This window comes from Littorina saxatilis, linkage group LG17 (genome assembly GCF_037325665.1).
Source record: "Littorina saxatilis isolate snail1 linkage group LG17, US_GU_Lsax_2.0, whole genome shotgun sequence".
NCBI classification, from domain to species: Eukaryota; Metazoa; Mollusca; class Gastropoda; order Littorinimorpha; family Littorinidae; genus Littorina; species Littorina saxatilis.
Genome location: NC_090261.1, coordinates 55,561,244 through 55,584,373, shown reverse-complemented (window position 1 = coordinate 55,584,373; position 23,130 = coordinate 55,561,244). Strand labels below are relative to the sequence as shown.

The 23,130-nt window shown below is 38.5% G+C and overlaps 1 protein-coding gene across 4 annotated transcripts in view; it reads left to right on the top strand.

The window, feature by feature from the left end:
* The window catches only part of LOC138951663 (ero1-like protein), a 30,484-nt gene extending 11,731 nt beyond the window's left edge, over window positions 1-18,753 (top strand). For 2 of the 4 annotated variants that reach the window (XM_070323205.1, XM_070323207.1), the window contains 9 exons: window positions 5,259-5,305; window positions 6,484-6,498; window positions 9,618-9,710; window positions 10,047-10,216; window positions 12,481-12,557; window positions 12,772-12,841; window positions 13,090-13,176; window positions 13,571-13,710; window positions 14,034-18,753. In XM_070323205.1, the coding sequence (XP_070179306.1) occupies window positions 5,259-5,305; window positions 6,484-6,498; window positions 9,618-9,710; window positions 10,047-10,216; window positions 12,481-12,557; window positions 12,772-12,841; window positions 13,090-13,176; window positions 13,571-13,710; window positions 14,034-14,085 (751 nt within the window). In that variant the 3' untranslated portion in view covers window positions 14,086-18,753. The remainder of the gene's footprint in view (window positions 1-5,258; window positions 5,306-6,483; window positions 6,499-9,617; window positions 9,711-10,046; window positions 10,217-12,480; window positions 12,558-12,771; window positions 12,842-13,089; window positions 13,177-13,570; window positions 13,711-14,033) is intronic. The other 2 variants (XM_070323206.1, XM_070323208.1) reach the window with 1 other exon arrangement.
* The last annotated feature ends 4,377 nt before the right edge of the window (window positions 18,754-23,130 follow it).

Sequence of the window (23,130 nt, the reverse complement as noted above, 5' to 3'; positions counted from 1 at the left end):
GACTGTTCATCGCCTTATAAAATGTGTGTTGAGGGTTGTTTTCATGATCTGTTCCTAATGCATGGGTTTGGTTTCATCAAATGTGTTTACACATGTTTTCAAGGGATTGTCATTTATGAGATCACTTCTTTGGTTTTGGCACAGTACTGAAATAAAGAGGTATTGAAAACAAATAAAAACCATTACGAATGAGATCTGAACATCTTTGGCTCCATTTACATGTATTTTTAAAGAAATGTACAGTTCTGGAGGTTGTCCTTGTTAAGCGACATTGTTACATCCAACAAATGAAAGGTATATGGAACCTCTAGTTTTAAGATTTCTATTTTGCTAAGGCAATAAATTAAATCACCAAAAGAATAGATGCTTTCACCAAAAGAATTGCTTAGTTAGCAAAAGATATTCAAACAAAAAATCGGATGTTTTCACCCACAAAACAGATGCTTCTAGCAAAAAACCGATTGATTCTACCAAAAAAAGAAATGAGACTTGCAAAAGAATTCTCAACAAAAAAACGAATTATTTCAACTACAAAATAGCTACTGTCAGCAAAAAATATAAAGTTTAGTGTACTTTCAGAGACAAAATAGTGTCACTCCATATCATAATCATAATTGTACGTCCAAAGAAAGTTAAATGAAAATGATAAAATCAGTGTACAGAGCAGCCAAGATCAGTGTGTTCACTGCCTGATAAGCGCTGGTCTAGACAGCTTTGGGCGCCCGCGCTTTCGCTTCTGGCCGATTGGGATGGTCTTGGCCTGGGCAGGGGGTTTGGTCACCTCCAGACGAATCTCAATGCCCATGGAATGATGACACACGTAGCACTTGAGGAACTCCGGACAGTTGCAGAAAAACTGATTGTTTTCGTCGATCGTAATCTTCCACACCGACCTCCGACATGTGGCATACTCCTCGAAGTCAGCCCAGTACGATGATTCGGGATGGCAGTCTTCAGCTCCTTTTCCAGGGTTGAAGATCCCACGAAGATCGTGTTCCCAGTCTTCAGCGACTCAGCTGGTGACGTTGCCGACTGAAACGCTGTTGTCCACATTTTCAGTGTGCGATGTGGTGCTTCGGCAATCTCGGTGTGCTCTGCGGTTGCATTTGGTGCTCGTTCCATAGACCAGTTCTTTACAATGTCATTCTCAACAACTCCGAGAAATCTTGACATTTCCAGCCTCTCTCTCAAAGTGTTTCACTGTGTTGGAGAATGACTATCCATTTCTTTTGTTGAAACTATATTTTCTTTTGCCTGAAGTAGTCAATCTTTTGCCTGATTATATTTTCTTTTGCCTGAGTATATTTGCTTTTGCCAGTTTATTTAATTTTTTGTTCAGACAGCAATTCTTTTGGCGGATCAAATTTTTTTTGGGTACTTTAATTCTTTGTCACTCAAGCCATCTTTTCTTTTGGTGAAAGCATCTATTTTTTTGGTAGAACCGTCTCTTCTTTTGGTTCATTAAACGGGTGCCTTTTGCTAACATTTAAACCTTTCTCACCATGCGAAATTAAGCTGAAGTCAAGGGCATTTTGAAGAAAACCTGATATCAATCAATCAATCAATCAATAGGAAGCTTATATAGCGTGTATTCCGTGGGTACAGTTCTAAGCGCTTGTCGAAGAGTTGTCAACACAGGACTAACAAAGAAACTAACATCTACAGACGGACACGAACCCTATCACACACTAGCAAACCCTGATAAACATACAACAAACAACTGTTTAACAACAATGTACACATCAATAGCTAGGTCCAAACAAAATAATATTAAGCACAAAGAAAACACCTCTCACAGAGCACAGATATAGCTGTTCAAGAATATACATTCAAACAAATTTCCAGATAGGGGATTTCTTGTTACATATACATACATGTACCTGTTTTAATTTGACACACACATTTCTCCTTTACCAATGTTCTCTGAACCACCTCAGATTCATAAGATCAAGAAAAAAATGCATGAGGCATATTTGTTATGCTTGTTAATGTTAGTAAAGATTCAGTGCTTCTTTTTAACAAAGTGATCTATTTTAACTGTTACCATCTTTCTCATCTGTTTTGAAGGTACATGTATGAGTGTTGCAAACTATGCTGCATGAATGTTGTCAAGTTTGTCTGAATTTGTTATTTACGAGTTTGTTCAATTTGTGTAAAAAGTCTTCATTAACAAAGTTATATTGAACAACTTTTGCAGAAGGTGAGTGGGACAAAGACATGATATTAAGGAAGTCAGAAATGGTGCTATTTTTCATCACCCTATTTTGCCTTTGATTTCTGCACCGTTCAGTTGCTTCATTCCTGGGTTAATCTCTGTTTTCTAACTCCAGTCTGATAATTTTTCCTTTCAGTTACATTTAACATATTTTGGTAACTATGGTCCATGACTTTTTTTTAATAAGTTAGGATAAAAGAAGTCAAAAATGTTTGTTTTAGTCAATAATTTCTTTGAATATGTGTGGTTTCATCTAACTGTACAGTAAAAGCAGATCTATAATTTGTATCCTACAGCTTCTATCTTTCACATTTCTTTTTTTCTGTGACTTTTTCTCTAGCTGTAATAGTTTTGTATTCAACTGTATCATAATTTCAGCGTTTTCTTATGATTTAAGCGGTGTAATGTTTATAATGTTATCCAGGTGAAAGAGAAGGTTAATGTATGTATGTCAGAGAGGAAAGATTGATTATATAGGATAGTCACCCATTGCACTTTCACACTATTCCTACACCTAGACAGCCTTCAGTCCCGTGTTATGGTTATAGGAGAAATAGATTTTGCTGTGTGTTGCAAGTTTCTCATCATCTTTTTTTCTATGGGTGCAGTTGCCTTTTGTTGGAAGACAGAATCCCAGCACTTTGATTAGCATTCCGGTAGACAGTGTGCTCGAACAAAATGAACGTCTGAGCTATAAAGAGTTACCATCATCTCATGGTATTCAAGGGTGCAATAAATTGTATGGCAGTCTAAAATATATATACTACAATTAGCGGGCGGGGATGTAGCTCAGTCGGTAGCGCGCTGGATTTGTATCCAGTTGACCGCTGTCAGCGTGAGTTCGTCCCCACGTTCGGCGAGAGATTTATTTCTCAGAGTCAACTTTGTGTGCAGACTCTCCTCGGTGTCCGAACACCCCCGTGTGTACACGCAAGCACAAGACCAAGTGCGCACGAAAAAAATCCTGTAATCCATGTCAGAGTTCGGTGGGTTATAGAAACACGAAAATACCCAGCATGCTTCCTCCGAAAACGGCGTATGGCTGCCTAAATGGCGGGGTAAAAAACGGTCATACACGTAAAATTCCACTCGTGCAAAAAACACGAGTGTACGTGGGAGTTTCAGCCCACGAACGCAGAAGAAGAAGAAGAAGATACTACAATTACCCATGCTTATCTGTTGGATGTGTGGTCATTTGTCTTTCACGCTTTTTTCTCCTGCACATTGATCATTATTCATTTTCATCCACCTTCTTACAGTTTCATTTTATCAGCAGTCACTGTTGGATAGTCTGTTTTTAGATGTTGTGTATTTAACTTATATTTTGGTGTGAGACATTGATCATTACATTCACTCAGCATGGCATTATTTATAGTGTCAGTTTTACTGGTACTTCAGTAAAGTACTTTAATGTGTCATCATGGTACAATATCTGTATCATGTGGAATATATATATATATATATACATAAGAACCTGTTAAGTTGTCTCATCTTACTTTTTTCATTTTGGGTTTTACTAGGGAAAGTCTTCATCAAATTCTGAGGTGAAAAAACTAACAGGTCAAACTTATTGCTCACTTAAAAAGTGCAGATTAAGTTATACAAATGTTTTGCTTTTTGAGTCACTTGAGAAAAAGTGACTCTATGTAATCGGTAAGTGTTAGTCCGGCCGGCCGGCCGGCCGGCCGTCCGTAGACTCCACCTTAACGTTGGACTTTTCTCGGAAACTATCAAAGCGATCGGGCTCATATTTTGTTTAGTCGTGACCTCCAATGACCTCTACACTTTAACGATGGTTTCGTTGACCTTTGACCTTTTTCAAGGTCACAGGTCACAGGTCAGCGTCAAAGGAAAAATTAGACATTTTATATCTTTGACAAAGTTCATCGGATGTGATTGAAACTTTGTAGGATTATTCTTTACATCAAAGTATTTACATCTGTAGCCTTTTACGAACGTTATCAGAAAAACAAGGGAGATAACTAGCCTTTTCTGTTCGGCAACACACAACTTAACGTTGGGCTTTTCTCGGAAACTATAAAAGTGACCGGGCTCAAATTTTATGTGAACGTGACTCATTGTGTTGTGAATAGCAATTTCTTCCTGTCCATCTGATGCCTCATATAATATTCAGAACTGCGAAAGTGACTCGATCGAGCGTTTGCTCTTCTTGTTATTCAGGTTATATTTGACAGTGCAGTGTGCATGACTTGACTTCCTGACTAACACAGTTTTAGAAATCAACAGATAAATGGAGATCAGACCTAAAAAGAAAATAATAAAGAAGTACATTTATTCTTTACAAAATTTACGCAATACATTTTTAGACCATGAAATAATGTTTAAGAGTTATTAAGAGAGAAATGCACACATTTTACAGAAGTGCACAGACAGCTCTTTCCCTTAATTCTGCTAGTTTGCCTATAACGTAAGAAAACAACAAAAATCAACATGTGCACATGTACGCACTAATTCACCTGTGTAATGAAAACTTTGCAAAGGCTTTTAACTTTTCTGCCTGTTTTATCAGTTTGCCAGGTTTTACATGAAATCCATTTTGAAACATTGTTAGAATGGATAGTGTTCAAGCTTTGAAGTCAGTACAATGTCATGCTGAGATTAATTCAAAGCCAACACTTTGTCTTTTGGTCGGCTTTACAGTTAAACATGCTTTGAATGTTGAAATGATAGTCCTCTTCTTCATGTTTTACAGCCATGGTGCACTTTTACTGTTTCTTTTCATCTGTTTTGATTTGACCGGAGTACATGCATTTTCATGCAAAGTTTTGTCTTTTTGTATGAATTTGGAGTATAGATTTCTTAATGTGATACACATTATCATGTACCTCTGGTCAATTCATGTATTGAAAACATTTCACACATATTAGTTGCTTTCTGTGTTTCATGAAATCATCCAGAAAATGCTTTTGTTGGAGTTGTGTGTTAGATATGCTGGTGTAAATTGTCGGAGTTGTGTGTTAGATATGCTGGTGTAAATTCACATTCATGACTGACCTTTCAAATAATTTGTGTCTTTTTGTAGACCCGCTAAGCCTGTAGCCTACGGACCAAGGGACGACAAATTGTCAAGTGAGTACTACAAGGAAACATTGAATTAAAATTATTTTAATGGCCGGGGTCCTCAGCACTTTATCTCTATACTGTTTAACATTGACAGGCAATTGTAGTCAAAGGGATTAGTCCACAAAGTCTGTACTCACATTGTATTTTCATTTGACCTTTCCTTTGACTGTTTCCCATCTTTCTGTTCTTTGTGGCCACTCATAGTATTGCCCTGGTCAGTGCTCGCAGTGCTTTATTTTCTGGCTGTAATTTAAGTAGATTGTGATGCATTTCACAAATGTATTTATATCGTACTGCATGTATGAATTATGTGTGCATGCTGTGAATATGAAAACTAGCCCTCTACAGGCATGAAAAGCTTTTTCAAAGTTTTTGGGTTTTTTCACAGCATTATTAATGTATCAGCTTGTGTTACCTGTCCTGAAGTTTTGTTCTTGTGTGCAAACAGCTGGGAATGCAAATGCATAACTTTCATTTTAGACCACACGCAGCAATTTTAGATCATAGATGTTATGTAGGTTACTATTTCTTTTTATAACATTAGATACGATAATTTGAAGGCTTATACCATCATCAATCAAAAAGGAAGAAAGGTAAGTTATTGGAATCTGTAATTTTTGACAAAATTAGATGCATTTTTTTTTCTCAAAGATTAAACGTTCCAATGATTAACCTTTCTTGTTATTTGATTCTGGATCAGTTGTGATTATAACTAGTAAGTTAGTGTCTTATAGATATGATGAATACTTAGACTACAGATGTCAGATTGGGGGCACATGTTCCAAACTAGGTTGTGCTGGTCACAGTAAAACTATAAAAAGACAAAAAAAGAAATATGTATCATATCAGTTCCTTCCACAGTCTGACATTAGCTATCAATCATTTATTACATTTTTTATTACGTACTGCTATTTCAGAGATGACAATGTTGAAAGGACCAGCTAGACACAAATATTTCCTTCTTTTTGTTGAACATAAAGTGTATTGAGACCATTAGCTTCTTTATTTTGGAAACTTGAATTAAATTAAACCTTGATCATAGTTTGGAAAGGCAAATACTAAATTCAGTTTCATAGTGTGCGTATTCCTTTGAAAAGAAGATAACATCAGGTGCTGCATGTAGCACATGTTGAAATAGCATTTACGGTAGTTGTTAAAAAATCTGGTCTTGAACATTTTCACAGATGACTGTTTGCAAGGTATTGTACTGTTACTGTTTCTGTTTGAACTTTTTTTCTTCTCCGTTTTGCTATTTCAGATGTATGGTCCAGCTTGTTTTTCTACTTATTTTCCTGTTGTCTTAAAAAAAAAGTTATTTTTATTTTTTTCTCAAGTCACAGTGAAATGTTTTTGATTCTTTGATTCTACTACTGCAAGACTGGGAAATATTTAGTCCTCACTCTAGCTTCCATTTCTATTGTATTACTTCTTATTGAGGTAATTTCAGCTATTTGCTGTTGCACAGTTTTATTTCTGTACTTTTTAAAAAAATTTACAATACAGTAGTTGTTTTGAAATGTTGTCTCTTTTACGGTCCTTTTCTTGTTCTCGGCCCTGACTATCAGACCATTTTTACATTTAGTCAAGTTTTGACTAAATGTTTTAACATAGAGGGGGGAATCGAGATGAGGGTCGTGGTGTATGTGTGTGTGTGTGTGTCTGTGCGTGTGTGTGTGTAGAGCGATTCAGAGTAAACTACTGGACCGATCTTTATGAAATTTTACATGAGAGTTCCTGGGTATGATATCCCCAGACGTTTTTTTCATTTTTTCAATAAATGTCTTTTATGACGTCATATCCGGCTTTTTGTAAAAGTTGAGGCGGCACTGTCACACGCTCAATTTTCAATCAAATTGATTGAAATTTTGGCCAAGCAATCTTTGACGAAGGCCGGACTTCGGTATTGCATTTCAGCATGGAGGCTTACAAATTAATTAATGACTTTGGTCATTAAAAATAAAAATCTGAAAATTGTAATTAAAATTATTTTTTTATAAAACGATCCAAAATTACTTTTATTTTATTCTTCATCATGTTCTGATTCCAAAAACATATAAATATGTTATATTCGGATTAAAAGCAAGCTCTGAAAATTAAAAATATAAACATTATTATTAAAATTAAATTTCCAAAATCGTTTTAAAAACTATTTCATCTTATTCCTTGTCGGTTCCTGATTCCATAAACATATAGATATGATATGTTTGGATTAAAAACACGCTCAGAAAGTTAAAACGAAGAGAGGTACAGTGAAGCGTGCTATGAAGCACAGCGCAACCGCTACCGCGCCAAACAGGCTCGTCACTTTCACTGCCTTTTGCCCTAGCGGCGGACTACGTTCAGTTTCATTCTGTGAGTTCCACAGCTTGACTAGATGTAGTAATTTCGCCTTTCGCGACTTGTTGTCTTTCTTGTTAAATGCTTTTTTGTGCCTTTTTCTTGTTTGGTCCTTTCAGTTTAATACTTTATTTTTGTATGTACATGTATACTTTTCCTGGCACATTTTACAATTACTTCTGGATGGGTTTATTCAGGCTTTTATTTTATATATATATTTTCTGATGGTTTCTATATATCTTTTGGGTGTGTATTTAAGAAGTTTGAAGATTACAAATTTGTTTTGCAGTGAAGCTTTGGCTTTGTTATTATTATGACATTAACAGAAGCAAGTATGCGGCATTTATCAAAACATGTACTTTGAATCGTGTATTCAGAAAGTGTCAAGTCTAAACAGGGAACAAACGAGCAGTAACACATTTTAATTTGTATATACATTCCAAACATGTTTAGCACAAAGACAAATCTAGAGCAGAATTATCAGTACATGTAGCAGTAGATATATATATAACTGAATACACCTGATGCCAGCCATTTGCAGCCATTTAGTGTTGGTTTCTGTATGGAATTTGCAGGCCATGTTCAAGTTTGATGCTTTTGGTTTCAAAGACATATACAGGAAGGCATGCAGGCTACTAAAGGCCCGGTCACACAGCCCACGCACGAAATTTGATCCTTACGCGATACATGCGCGATTTGCACATTTCATCAGTTTGTCTGACGTGGAACCTCCGTAGTTGTCCGCCGATGTTTGCCGGATCGGCGCTTTACGCGATTCCAGGTTTTGAGCAGCTAAAAACTCGGCTTCGCGTAAGAGTTTACGCAGTATTGCGCTGTTTTACGTAATTTCTGCGTAGTTTGCGTAGTTCTTACGCGAACAATGCGCGAAATATGCGTGGAATATCAGTGATCGTTCGCGAAAATGTTGCTGCTATCGCGTTCATCGACGACTTTCCACTGACGATTAGCAGACATATGACGCATGTTTTGCGCTTGTAACACCTACGTATCACTGAAAATCACTGAAAATCAGTTCATGCGCGAATCATGCGCGATTCATACGCAGTTCATTAGTGATAGTGCGCAGATTATACGTGGTTTTCTGTGGACCTTTGCGTGCCTATGCGCTGTAGTGCGTGGTTTGTTAGTGATTTTTGCGTGATCTTTCCGTAGTTCTTGCGCAATTCATTGGTGATTTTCATCGCGTAAATCAGCGAAAATGGTCAAATTCTCGACCGACAAGCACGCACAACCAAATTTTATGCGTGATTCATGCGTTTACGCGACTTTTGGGCTGTGTGACCGGGCCTTTATGATGGAAACATCCTGGTTTAAAGCACCCCATTATTTGGCACAAGATTCACTTCTCCAAACTAGTGTGTAAAATGTGCAAGCCTTATAATGTTGCTTTTATAGACTTCAGTGCTTTTCAGAGAGAAAAATAGTAGTAAACGAAGTGTACTGCATTCACTTCGGTAGGCGTAAGTGAGGCTAAAATTGGTTTCTGTTGTTCTCAGTTTGGCTATATTTTTGTTGCAAAGTATTTAAAAAAAAGTTGTCAAATAATGTTTATTCCAGGTGTTTGTCCTGTATAGATAAAGAGTGAGAGTTGTATTGCTCTGGTTAGTTTTGTTTCAAACAAAGTGCATCCTTTGCCTCTACAGTACTGAATTAAATGTGTTGCTGTCCAGTTCAAATGGTGATGCTCACTGTGATGGTATAGATCTGGCAGCTTTTACCATAAAAGAAAGAAAGATTCGGAAGGAACATTGTGCATTAAGGGAGCCCTTCAAAAAGCCAGCAATACCTATTGGCATTGTTTCTTCTCATTCATGGCATATATGGTGCGTCAGTCTGAGCGTTACTTTGAAAAAACACAAATGTTACAGCTGCGAGAAAATGCAAGGAGTATTGTTCATGCCTAGTGTGTCTTTATATTGTGTATATAATAATTGTTTTGCCTGTTTGACGTGTCACGCAGGTATGTGTCTGGAGAAGCGAACCTTCTACCGATTGATCTCCGGCCTGCACACCAGCATCAACATCCACTTGTGTGACCAGTATCTATTTCCCTGTGAGTATTGATATGTCTTTTTTTGTTACACTTTTTTTTAGCTTGATGTGGGAAACTTTTATTTGAAAGTAATTACATGTATATATATATATATATATAACGTATTACAATGGCATCCTGTCAGTATACATTACTAGATTTGTTGGAAGTGTAAATATGTTCACGCAAGTATTTAAAGTAAAGACAGGAGCAGAACACTCTTCAAAGTTAGATTAATTAATACATTTCTTTTTAAATCGGTTTTGGGAGAAAACCTGTTTAGTGTACACATGCACACATGCAAGAGACTTGATACAGATGGATTTACCTTACTTTTTTACTTTTGTTGCAATAAAGCCATAAATGCCTTCGGACCACCTGAGTGGGGACCCAATGTAAAAGAATTCAAGAAAAGATTCGACCCTGAAACCTCCGATGGACAAGGACCACAGCGACTAAAGAACCTGTACTTTGCCTACCTGGTGGAACTTCGGGCTCTTGCAAAGGCAGCGCCGTACCTTGAGCAGGTATGTCAAGATTGCACAGTGGGACCTCCCTTGTAATTCATCCAAAAATCGCTGAAAATCATGTATTGAAAACAAGACTCATAACTCATAACTCATAACTCATAACATTTTATTGATCCAACAAAGGAAATTAAATTGGTCATCAGCACATATAGGTCATTAATTAATAATTATAAAAGAATAAGAGAAGAAAATTCATAAAACCCATGATAACAAAAAAAAAAATATCTAAAACCCATGATAAGAGAGTCTTATATTGGCCACAGGAGCTTGTATCCAACCGCCGGTCGATCATTATTTACTCCTTTATCCCTACAGTCTCCTTACTACTACTATTCACTAGTGAATGGTAGTAGTAGTAAGGGTAAGCATGCAGGTGTAAATAATAAGCATGCAGGAGTAAATAATGATCGACCGGCGGTTGGATACAAGCTCCTGTGATATTGGCAGTAAATGTACAGATGGTATGAACAGAAAATCTCATAAATCAGGGTGGGGCGGGGATGTAGCTCAGTCGGTAGCGCACTGGATTTGTATCCAGTTGGCCGCTGTCAGCTGTACACGCAAGCACAAGACCAAGTGCGCACGAAAAAGATCCTGTAATCCATGTCAGAGTTTGGTGGGTTATAGAAACACGAAAATACCCAGCATGCTTCCTCTGAAAACGGCGTATGGCTGCCTAAATGGCGTGGTAAAAAACCGTCATACATGTAAAATTCCACTTGTGCAAAAAAGACGAGTGTGCGCGCGGGGGAGTTTCAGCCCAAGAACGCAGAAGAAGAAGATAAAGCAGGGTCTTTAAAGGGGGAAGCTCTGTAGGTCACCTAGCTGACCAGTTCATCATAAAGGATGGATCACTTTCACAACTCACTGATCTACGCATTACTTGACCATTATTCTTATCAAAAGTGTCATTCCTAAAGCGTAACATCAATTCCCAGCTGAAATGATAGATTATTTTTAATGTTTATGCGTCATTTACCATAGACTAGTCCAAATCCTGCTCCGTTAATGTAACTTTGCTTGTAATTGTTACATTTATTTTCTGCATGGATACAATCGTGAAATATTTATACAGTAAAACCTGTCTCTAACGGACACCCTTGGGGAATGGTAATAGTGTCCCTATTAGACAGGTGTCCCTTCTTCACAGGTGGAGGGGCCGGGGCAATATTTTACAAAGAGCACGTAAAATGAACAAGACACTTTTTCAGTTTTTGTCAGTCCTGTCACAGTATGTATTTATTGGATTGAACATGACTCACTGAAAATGTGAGTAAACAAATGATACATGTAGCAAACAACAACAACAACAACATATCCCACCTACCCCGTTCCCTACACTTACTGTGCATTCAAACTTACGCAAGTTGGACGTCACAAAGCTAAAAAATAGCTGACTCTTCATCAGTCATTCAACGGGAAATTCCGCAGTGTGTCTCGACCAAATTGGGTCAGCTCTTGTTTCATTCAGTTTTTCTAGTCTCAGCATAAATGCATGGAACAGTACAAAACCACTCCCATACCACGTTGTTCAGGTCTTCATATTGCGTTTTCCGACGTTTTTTGGTCGATTCGCGCACCTGACTTCCACTCCTTCATCACGTCTTCTTTTTCCGATTTGATCCTCGCGATCTGTGTTTTACCACATCCCATCTCCTTCGCCACATCTCGGCATGATTGGCCGCTATCTAGCCGTTTTTTCAAGGCAGCAACACGCTGCTCTAAAATCAACGCTTTTCTTTTTCCTGCTGGAGATTCCATTTTCAAACACAGTAGTCTACTGTTGCTTTTGGTTGTGACTGTATCCACAATGCGGAAAAGCGAAAGTGAGCGAAAGTGAGCGAAGCGAAAGTGAGTGAGCGAAAGTGGGTCTCCATCTAAACAAGCCACTGATTGGTCAGAAAAGGGACAGAACAACCAATCAACAACCATTTGTGCTACGGCTACGGCTGCCGAGCACTGACTGCATAACAGTCGAGTTTTCGAAGTTGCGTTTTTATGTACGTTGTGTCCGTTTGTGACAGTGTTTACACTTCCTACGGTCCGAAAAATCGTGTCCGCGTCCGTAAGTGGCAGGTGTCCGCCCGTTAAAGGTTAGTTATTGTTGAAATCGTGTTCGTGCCATGATAAACTGTCCGGATGTAGCAGGTGGCCGTTACAACAAGGGTCCGCTAGACTCAGGTTTTACTGTATTGAATTTTTAAATAATGTTTTTTTAATCATGTGGATACAGGTTTTAACTAGTATTTTTTCTGTTGCAGGAAGAATTTTTCACCGGCACTTTTGGTCATGATGATGAAGTTCGACTGGCTGTGCATGACTTTCTCCAAGTTGTGAGGTATGCCCATTATATATCGCCACTAAGTGCACTGGCTCACACGTAACCAGAAAATTCTGGAACGCTGAAGAAGAAGAAGAAGATGACTAGTTTCCTTCATTTGCAGGAGATGAGCATACATTTTAGCAGCAAGTATTTCAGAAAACCTTGTATTTTCTCCTTCTCAGATACTGTGATGCCCTCTGATTTTAAAAGTTTGTGTTTCTGTTTACAGAGAATTTCCTGAACATTTTGATGAAAGCAAGCTTTTCCAGGGAAATTCTGCACAAACCAAAAAACTGAAGGTAAGAAAAGATTTGTTGCGAGCTGATGAAGTTTTCCTTCTTATTGATTTGGTTTTCTGGTACTTAATTTTTCATCTGCCCCAGATTTTTATTTTTATTTGAATTTTACCTCAAGCACAGTAAGATAGGAGGCAGGGGAGGGCTAGATCGAGGAGACATGTTATGCAACAAATCACCTGCTTACTTCTGATGATAATGTTTATAATGATGTTATTATCATAATAATGGTGATCATTTCTTTTTGGCAGATTGAATTCAGGGATCACTTCCGCAACATCTCCCGAATCATGGACTGTGTTGGTTGCGACAAGTGCAAGCTGTGGGGAAAACTGCAGGTTGGTTGTCTTTTTTCATCTCCCTCCTCTTTCCCTGCTCCCACCCAACCTCTGCCCCCCACCCCTCTCACACTCACCCTAGCTACCAACCCCTCCCCCTCCCCCACTCCCTTTGAAATTTGATGGGAAGATCCAGACACACATAGAACCTTCGACTGCCAAGGCTAATGCTTCGTTACAACCAATCCGCCTCCAGACAAACTACCAGACAGCAAGGGACTTGCCCAATGACACCGCAACTCACAGCTTGACGTTAGTGACAAGAGACGGTTGAAAAGTGGGCATAAAAAACACATTTATCATCAGTTGCACAAGTCTGCAGCTTTTCAATATTTATTCCAAATCAACCACTCCACACTGGCAAACTCTCTCCAATTCGTGGCATACTTCCTAGGTGCTGGGAATGGGCACAGCACTGAAGATCCTGTTTTCGGGCAGCTCCATGGGGCTGGCGTCAACAGTCAGTGCTGACTTCAAGGCCGACTTCCAGCTGACCAGGACAGAGATCGTGGCTCTCTTCAATGCGTTTGGCAGGTGAGTGTAGAGTGTTCAGTGCTTTTGTGAAAGCTTTTGTGCAGATAATTTATTTTTTATTTTTTTAGATGTACAGTAGCTGAAAGATTGTGTTTCACCTTCACTATTTTCATGTGTGATATTTTCCCAAGCATGCCCGCATGCACATGCACACACACACACACAAACACACACACACCCACACACACACACACCACTCAATCACACACACACACACACACACACACACACACACACACACACACACACACACACACACACACACACACCTTTATACACACCAAATTATCCTAAACATTTCCCCTTTTGACGATGTGTTTTAGGTTGTCAAGCAGTATTTATGCCCTGGAAAACTTCCGTGCCTTGATGAGGTGATGTCCCGACCAGAATTCCGCTTATCTTCAAAACCTAAGTTCAACACAAAGCCTGGTTTAAACATGTGCAGCTGGAGAGCTTCTTTTTTTGTTGTTGGTTGGAAAGTGCAATGTTCTGTTTACGAGTGGGTTGTCCTTTCTTTGAAAAAATGAGACAAAAGTGTTCGTCTTTGATAGCATCAGCAAGTCAGACTAGAGTCACCGTCTTTGACAGCATCAGCAAGTCAGACTAGAGTCGGATGTATAGCTTTCCTCTACACTCTCCATTTTCCATCAGCAATCTTCTTTATTTATTTGAATTACTCTTGTTTGATATTGTTTATGAACTCCTTTCAGAAAAGGAATAACATTAACAGGTTAGGTTTATTTTTGTGCTCATATACACTGACCACTCTTTTTACGGTAGATTTATGCGTTTGTCCTTTTTAAAACAAAATCTTATTTTGTCTTTTCCCTTTCATGACAATCTTTACGCCTTTATCTGTGGACACATTATGTCGTTGCTGTTAGATATTGTTTTTATATATTTTTGTACTCCGTAAAACATGCAGAGTGGATTCAGATTTGAACATTACCACTCTGTTATTATCTCTTTATTGTTCTTATCTTAATGTATGCTTTGACTGTGATATATTTGATCAGTGTTGTTGAATTAATAATGTTAAAGCACAAACACAAATTTATGCACAGTGATTGTATATATATGAAAATTACAGACTGAAATGGGCTTTCATGAGTTGGATATTCAAAGCCCAAAATATTTCTGATCACATTTCACATACATAATATGCAAGTGTGCAAAGATATGTATTCATGTTAGGTTCCCTGATTCCCCAGTTAATGGAGAAATTCAAAACAATCAATAATACAATTCTGCAGAACAGATTCTGTCCTTAAAGCATAAAGAGCACAAAAGATTTGTGCTGTAACAAGCATAGCGTTCAAACTGAGCCTTTGCATCCATGGCATCATCTATTTGTAGTGGCAAGCATAGCGTTCAAACTGAGCCTTTGCATCCATGGCATCATCTATTTGTAGTGGCAAGCATAATTGGTTTTCTTTTTGTCTTTTGGTGGTCCCATCATGAAAGTTGTTATAAGACTGAGCTTTCGAAAAAAAAAAAGCTTCTTCAAAACATTTTTTCAGAATTTTTTCTTTACATTTGAAAGCATATCCCCCATCTCCCAAGAAAAAAGAAAAATTATCACATCACATAATTTTCACATTTACCCATTGTTCCTATAATGCACAAGATGTTTGTCTGATTACTTATCAAGAGTTGTGAATGACCTGGTTTCCACAAGTCTGCAAGTGAGAGTGTATGTTTTATTGAGAGGTGAGCTTGAGAAGAAATGACCCTTCTCAGGAAATGGGCAGTCACTTTACCATCTCTCTGCTAAGACCTACAAACTTTTTCGGAAAATAGTTACAGGTTTCAAGCGAGAGGAGCGAACAAGACTGTATGAAATGAAGAGAAAATCTGTGAAAATGAAGACCCAAAAGAGAGAACGTCTAAAATCTAGAGAATTTGGGAACAAAGTTTCTACTGTGGTACTGTGCAACTCATTTTCCATGGCAATTACATTCCATTAAACTTTCCAGTAATTTGTACCTCACTCTTTTCCACAATCCAAGTACAGTAACTCAGTTTATAGAGACTCTGTTTTGCTGCTGCTTGGGTACGTGTTTGTGAATTTATTGGAAGGTGAATGTGAAGATGTGTGTTATCCCGGGTGTTAATGCTACTGTGTGTGAATCCTTGCCAATAATCGTGTGTCAGTTCTCTGATTTTATTGTAGATATGTGTTTGTAAACGATGTGTGTGTGTGTGATTTTAGCATTGAGCAGGGGTACTTACTTTTTGCTCTTGAGGAGGAACAATTAATTGTGAGCAATCTGATTTTCTGTTGTCTCATTGCCTTTGATGGGACAATTTCTCAAAGCCTACTGCTCTGAGTCATTCTTACACTAGAATCTCAGGTTATGATCTCGGCACAAAAATGTTATATAGCAATACCCAACTTAGGAGTTGTGAAGCTGTGTGTGTCTTTGAAAATGAGCATGGTATTTTGACACTCTAGCAATCAATAGATTAGATTAGTTGCATTTAAAGTAGTTTTTATTTATTTATTTGAGTTTTTTGCCAGGTTTGTTGTACATTGTAGTAAAGTGGCAATGTACTTCACATTGTGTCTCCTTTACTTTCAGGCACAGTCCTTGCGGTGTAAGGGATCATGGGCACCACCACAGGGGCTTGTATCCAACCGCCGGTCGATCATTATTTACTCCTGCATGCTTACCCTTACTACTACTATTCACAAGTAGTGAATAGTAGTAGTAAGGTACAGTAAGGATGAAGGAGTAAATAATGATCGACGGGCGCTTTGATAAAAGCTCCTGTGGCCACCACCACAGACCTGTCCACGGCTTTTACCTGTGATAACATCATCTTTCCACTTTGACTTTCATTCCATTCCAAAAATGAAATGAAAATTTAAAAAACGATCAAATTTACTTTATAAATTATTGTATTTTGATAACAAAAATGACCATAGGAATATTTAAGTATGGGAAGAAGTTAGACTTACGTATTTTATTGGAATTAGAGTTAAACATTAGACAGAAGTTGATGTTTTGTACAATATAAAGTTGATTATGTTATACAGAAAAAGACCAAGGAAGAAGGATGCTCCCCGCCTTAAAAAAAAACCAAAAAAACAACAAAAAAAACAATCGGGCAAAAAATATGGGTTGAACTTGAAGCATCCACTTTGACATATTCCGCTGCTCCCAGTGCGTATGTGGGATTTTGTGATGAATTATTTTTTGCAAGTAACACCTATGCCAATATGCAAAATTAATCCACACAAAAAACCAATCCCATTGCGCACACAAAGCAGCCAAGCTGTTTGAGTTTGGTATGTGTCCAAGCTGAAGGATGGTCATCTCATGCGTAAACACATGGATAGATCTGTGTTGGTGCACATCAACTCTTACACCAGAAAGACTGTACAGTGGAACCCCCCTTTTAAGACCCCCCAATTTAAGACTCCCTCCTTTTTAAGACCTTGTTTTCTCAGACTTTCTGTTCATTACCTCTGTAAAATTACCCCTATGTTAAGACTCCCTCCCTCCCTGATTTTCTCAGATGTTTGGAGGTCTTAAAATGGGGGTTCCACTGTAACTGTACCTTCTTCAGCTGAAATTATTTTGTCTGCGAGAACGTTGTGAACGATTTGTACGTTTCGGTATTTATAACACCAGGGCATTTATTCTGTTACGAATGGTAAAGCAGATGAGCCTTTTTTTTTAATTTTGGTTTGCAAGCAGCTACATTATGAATATGAAGCACAATATAATGATGGTTCAGTTCCATCACATATACAGTGAGCAACATATGCACAGGTTTACAGGGTGTCAATTAGAGTACAGTATTATGAAATTCATGCATGTACTACAGAGTTTTACATTTACTAGACTAAAATAGAAACCTTCTTGAAATTGAAACTAGATCAACTGACTTTGTGGGGTTTGTTGTTATTGGTTTTTCTTTATCATAATTATCCCAAGAAAAAAGTCAAACAACAGCTTAAGTTTCTTATGGGGAAGATAATCGGAGGGTTCAAAAAACACTGTAAACGTTGCAACCAAAAATTAAAGATTTTAACCACTTTTGGGGGGACCTAAAACAGTATATTGGTGGGGTCAATATTCCATTTAGCAGACTGGATGCTATCATCATTTCTGTCTGTCTACAGTTGAAGTTTCATTGTTGTCTATTGCGTGCCAAAGTGGATGTGAAACGGTGACTACTTCTTGTCAATCACACAGTGGTTTGTTTCCATAGACTGTATATAATTGTACATTCAAATGAGGACTGTATGCCTTTGGTGAGGTGTGTGTGTGCATGTAGTCATTGGTGTGTATTTTATGGAATAAGCTTTTCTGTCTCAAGTCAGATGTGCAAGTGTATGTGTGTGCATGTATACTCATTGGTATGTGTTTTATGGAATGATGTTTTTCAAGTTTGTTGTTGTTGCAAAACAGAACACTCGTTGTGATCAGATCTTGTACAGCAGGTTGTCTGGTTTCAAATGTCACAAGAGCTATTATCAAAAATTAATATGGGTTATTTCATTCAGTTGTAAGGAGATTGGACATTTCTATCTGTGTACCCGTGTCAATTTAATCCATGGGCATGGTTAGTCCATGTAAAGTTTCTTCAGCATTTAAAAAAAGCACTGAGTTAATTTTAGCTATCTAGTCCAAAGGAAGTTTTCACAAACTGTCCATAGTTGTCAAAGTTATAAATCAAACAGTATTCAATTTGTATTTAAAACTTGGGAGAGGAACTCATAAGATTATGAGAAATAAAGGAAGATTTCTTGATTGTGCCCTCAGCAGTTTTCAGACATTTATAAGCATCAATGTAAAGTCATTCAAGAGTTTTTGGTAAAGCATCCTTGTGAAGTTTACAGAGGTTCTGCTGTACTGACCAATAATAACAATACTGGTTGTCATGGTGCATTCTGATTACCTTTTGTGCTTTAATCTTAATGATGTACGCAGGTGCTGTGAGTGAGAAAACAAAATGTTTGTGAGAGCGAGATTGTGTGCTATATTGCTGATGTCTGGGTACAGTGAAATAAATCTTTTCTCTGAACTGAAAGCTCCTTTAACTTTATATCATCCATGTATTTGTCTATATGTGTGTGCGAGTGTCTTGTTCTGTGGTGAAGCAGAAATAATACAAACAAAATGTGATCAGAATGCTTTAATTATGACATTCGTTTTAAAAACAAGTTACAAGAGTAGCATTCTCTTACAAAGTTCTGTACACTGAAAATTCTTACACTAAGGTCTGTACACAGAACAATGGAAGTCCTCATGAAGAGATAACGATGGGACAAATACAGGTTTTAATGCAAAATAGTACAGCCAATGCAAATAAACAAAAGAACATCACATAATTATCGAACATCCCTTTTGTTTCACGTTCAGTTTTTCTCTGTAAGTAAACTACACTTGCATTTCTCTCTCTTTCTCTCTCTTCTCCTCTGTCTCTCAAACACACACACACACACACACACACACATCCACTTACAAGCTCCTCTTATCCTCTCTCACACTCTTCACCCCATTCTCAATATCCTTGCTGTCAGTCAGTTCTTTCTTTCTTTATTTATTTGGTGTTTAACGTCGTTTTCAACCGTTCAAGGTTATATCGCGACGGGGAAAGGGGGGAGATGGGATAGAGCCACTTGTTAATTGTTTCTTGTTCACAAAAGCACTAATCAAAAAATTGCAAGTTTGCAAAGAATGCAAGTTTCCAGTACAAAGGACTTAACATTTCTTACATACTGCTTGACTAAAATCTTTACAAACATTGACTATATTCTATACAAGAAACACTTAACAAGGGTAAAAGGAGAAACAGAATCCGTTAGTCGCCTCTTATGACATGCTGGGGAGCATGGGGTAAATTCTTCCCCCTAACCCGCGGGGGGATGTCAGTCAGTTATTGCTCATATCTATATATATATACAACTTGTGTCTGTGCGTGTGTGTGTGTTCGCGATGTACGGCCAAAGTTCTCGATGGATCTGCTTCAAATTTGGTGGGCATATTCAGGTAGACCCCGGACACAACCTGGTCGATGAGAATTTTCAACACGTGCTCTCAGCACGCAGCGCTGAACCGATTTTGGTTTTTCTGTTCATCTTCCCAGATCCATTCCCAGTAACTCTTCCTTATCTTCTCCAGTGTTTTGCGTTTATCTCCCTTCCTTCGTGTGGCGTCAATCCATATTCCATATTACTATTTTCAACACGTGCTCTCAGCACGCAGCGCTGAACCGATTTTGGTTTTTCTGTTCATCTTCCCAGATCCATTCCCAGTAACTCTTCCTTATCTTCTCCAGTGTTTTGCGTTTATCTCCCTTCCTTCGTGTGGCGTCAATCCATATTCCATATTACTATTTTTAGAAGGTCACTGTCCACAACGCTTTCATCCCGGCGAAGCCGGGTATTCCTCTACTTCTTCCCAGCGAAGCCGGCTATTCGGCTCTACTTCTTCCCGGCAAAGCCGGGTATCATTCGGCTCTACTTCTTTCCGGCGAAGCGGGTATTCATTCTAGTATTTACATAACCATGTACTTTTACTTTTACTTTATTTGGTGTTTAACGTCGTTTTCAACCACGAAGGTTATATCGCGACGGGGAAAGAAAGGGGGGAGATGGGATAGAGCCACTTGTCAATTGTTTCTTGTTCACAAAAGCACTAATCAAAAATTTGCTCCAGGGGCTTGCAACGTAGTACAATATATTACCTTACTGGGAGAATGCAAGTTTCCAGTACAAAGGACTTAACATTTCTTACATACTGCTTGACTAAAATCTTTACAAAAATTGACTATATTCTATACAAGAAACACTTAACAAGGGTAAAAAGAGAAACAGAATCCGTTAGTCGCCTCTTACGACATGCTGGGGAGCATCGGGTAAATTCTTCCCCCTAACCCGCGGGGGGTACATAACCATGTAGAAAACGATCACATTTATGAAAAACATTATGCATGACTAGCTCACCAGTAATTTCACTCCTGAACAAAATCACCCCAAATCAACAAATGACAAGAACAAATGATACAGGTAAAGCATACCCGAAAGACAAATAAAAACCTCTGATGATAAAATGAAACAAATACGTATGACACAATAATGCTTGCAAATAGACAAATAGCTGAATATAAACCAATATCACATTGTTCCACAACTTAAAATGGAATGACTGGTTGAAAATTTGATTAAATTAACAAATTGTTAGACTTTATCATCACAATAGACAATGTTGGAAAAAAACTGGTTTTTTTAATGGCTGTGGAAGAGTTGCACACCTTCTTTCTTTCTTTTGCGTCCGTGGGCTGAAACTCCAAAGTACACTCGCGTTTTTGCACGAGTGGGTTTTTACGTGTATGGCTGTTTACACCCCTTCAAATCAGTGAGGCAAGCTCGTGTCGCTAATCACTGGGCAAACCATAGCTTCAAAGTGAATAATGAGCTTAGATGTGCATGTCATGCAGTCTTCCCTGGATATGACACTATTTTCTTTGGAAACTACATTCAGAAGCTAACTATTTCACTAAAATCTTAAAATTAGAGGATGATAGTCGCTTCATTTCAATGCTCAGGTGCCAGGAGATTGTTTCTGCATAACTCTCACTGACTCTATTGCACATGCTGTATGCATAAGAGCTCTTACTTCCCTTTGTTTCTCAAACCTTACTACTGTACATGTAATTCACTGCTGCAATGCTCTCTTTACTCCACTGGTCAGTGTCGCCAACTCCTCCACAGCTAATGAAAAACCCTGACAGAAGTATTTCCGAAATTCATCTATGACACATATGCTTTATGAAGAAAATACTGAATAAGGGTTAACTCTTTCAGGGAATATTTTTTGGCAGAATTAAAAATGCTGACTTTTCAAAATGAACCTGTCAATGCACAGGTGAATGATTCCCTTGCGCAAGTCACTAATTTTACACAAACAAAATTCGGTCAGGCAATAAACATTACTGAAGATGAACCCAGTGTTTTCAATCAAAATGTACACAACAGTTTAAAATATGTCATCATATAAATGTAAAGCTCCTCTGTCTCTATATTAACATATCACTCTACACAACAAGGAAAATAAAATGCAAAACATTCTTTAAAGCACAACAAGGCCTCCCTTGAAAACCAACGGACATGTGACAGATTTGAGATGGTTGTGCCCCCTATTTTAGCAAAAGCTCTCACTAAAAATAAAAGACAAACACGGGGATGGGACTTAAGGGCAGATCCACTTAAATATACTTTTTCGGTCACCCTAAAACACATACAATATCCCTTTTCCCCCTAGAGCGCCCAATACCGCCACCTCAAGCTCCCATATGAAGATCCCTGAAAACACCGCTGTACACAATTCTACCTAGAATGCGTATCGGTTACCATTTCTACTAGCTTCCTGCGATGTGTGAGTACAGTGGACTTCCACTATATCGCAGTCTTTGGAGTCGAAAGATTTGAGATCGCGATATATCTGATTCGCGAAACATTGGGTGAAGGGGGGGTCCGCGGCAACAACAAAACGTTAGAATGTATTGGTTTTGACATACTGTCCGAGTTTTTCTTAGAGGTGTACGAGAAAGACAAAAACTCTTCTCTCACCTCTGCTGTTGCAATAGTTACTTTGCTATGATTTTTTCAAGTTTGAAATTGACAGAGTTACTTTTCATGCATTGGGGGTACGGAGACTACAACCCACAGGAAGACCCCATCAACAAACTAGACCGGAGAAGCCAAACCACCATTTTCCGTCTAAGGACAGGGCACTGTGGACTGAAGAAACACCTCAAGAGACTGGGCCTTGCGGATAAAGCACACTGTGAATGTGGCTCGGAAGAGCAAACTCCGGAGCACATTCTGCAGACCTGCCCCCATCTAGAGACAATACGCCAGAAGTTCTGGCAAGAAGAGACCAGTGTTGGAGCCAAACTCTGGGGTCCTGCCGACGAACTGCGCAAGACTGCGGACTTCCTGGCAGCCACTGGTCTGAGGATTTAGCACGGCCATCAACATCGAACGCAGAAGAAGAAGAAGAAGAAGAATGCATTGGGGGTGAATGGAATGTAGTCATTTTTATGTCCAAACTATAGAAATGTCTTAGTTTGACAGGGTTTTTCATGAGGGCAAGCCCTGACTAAGCTTTATTTTTTAATTTCTATCCCAGTCCTTTGCTTGAAAACAACAACAATAACAAGGCCTCGGTCATAGCAACTTGCTGAAGGGAATGGTGTTGCATAAAACCAAATGTTCCAAACAATTTCTCATTGCACAAATGTGACAACAATCCAGCATGCCACCATCACGACACAAAGATCAGTGCATGAGTATGGGGTCGGCCCGCTATTGCGCGGGCCGCTATTGCGCGGGGCCGCTATAGCGCGAATCTTTAGGGTTAGGGTTAGGGTTAGGGTTAGGGTTAGATTCGCGCAATAGCG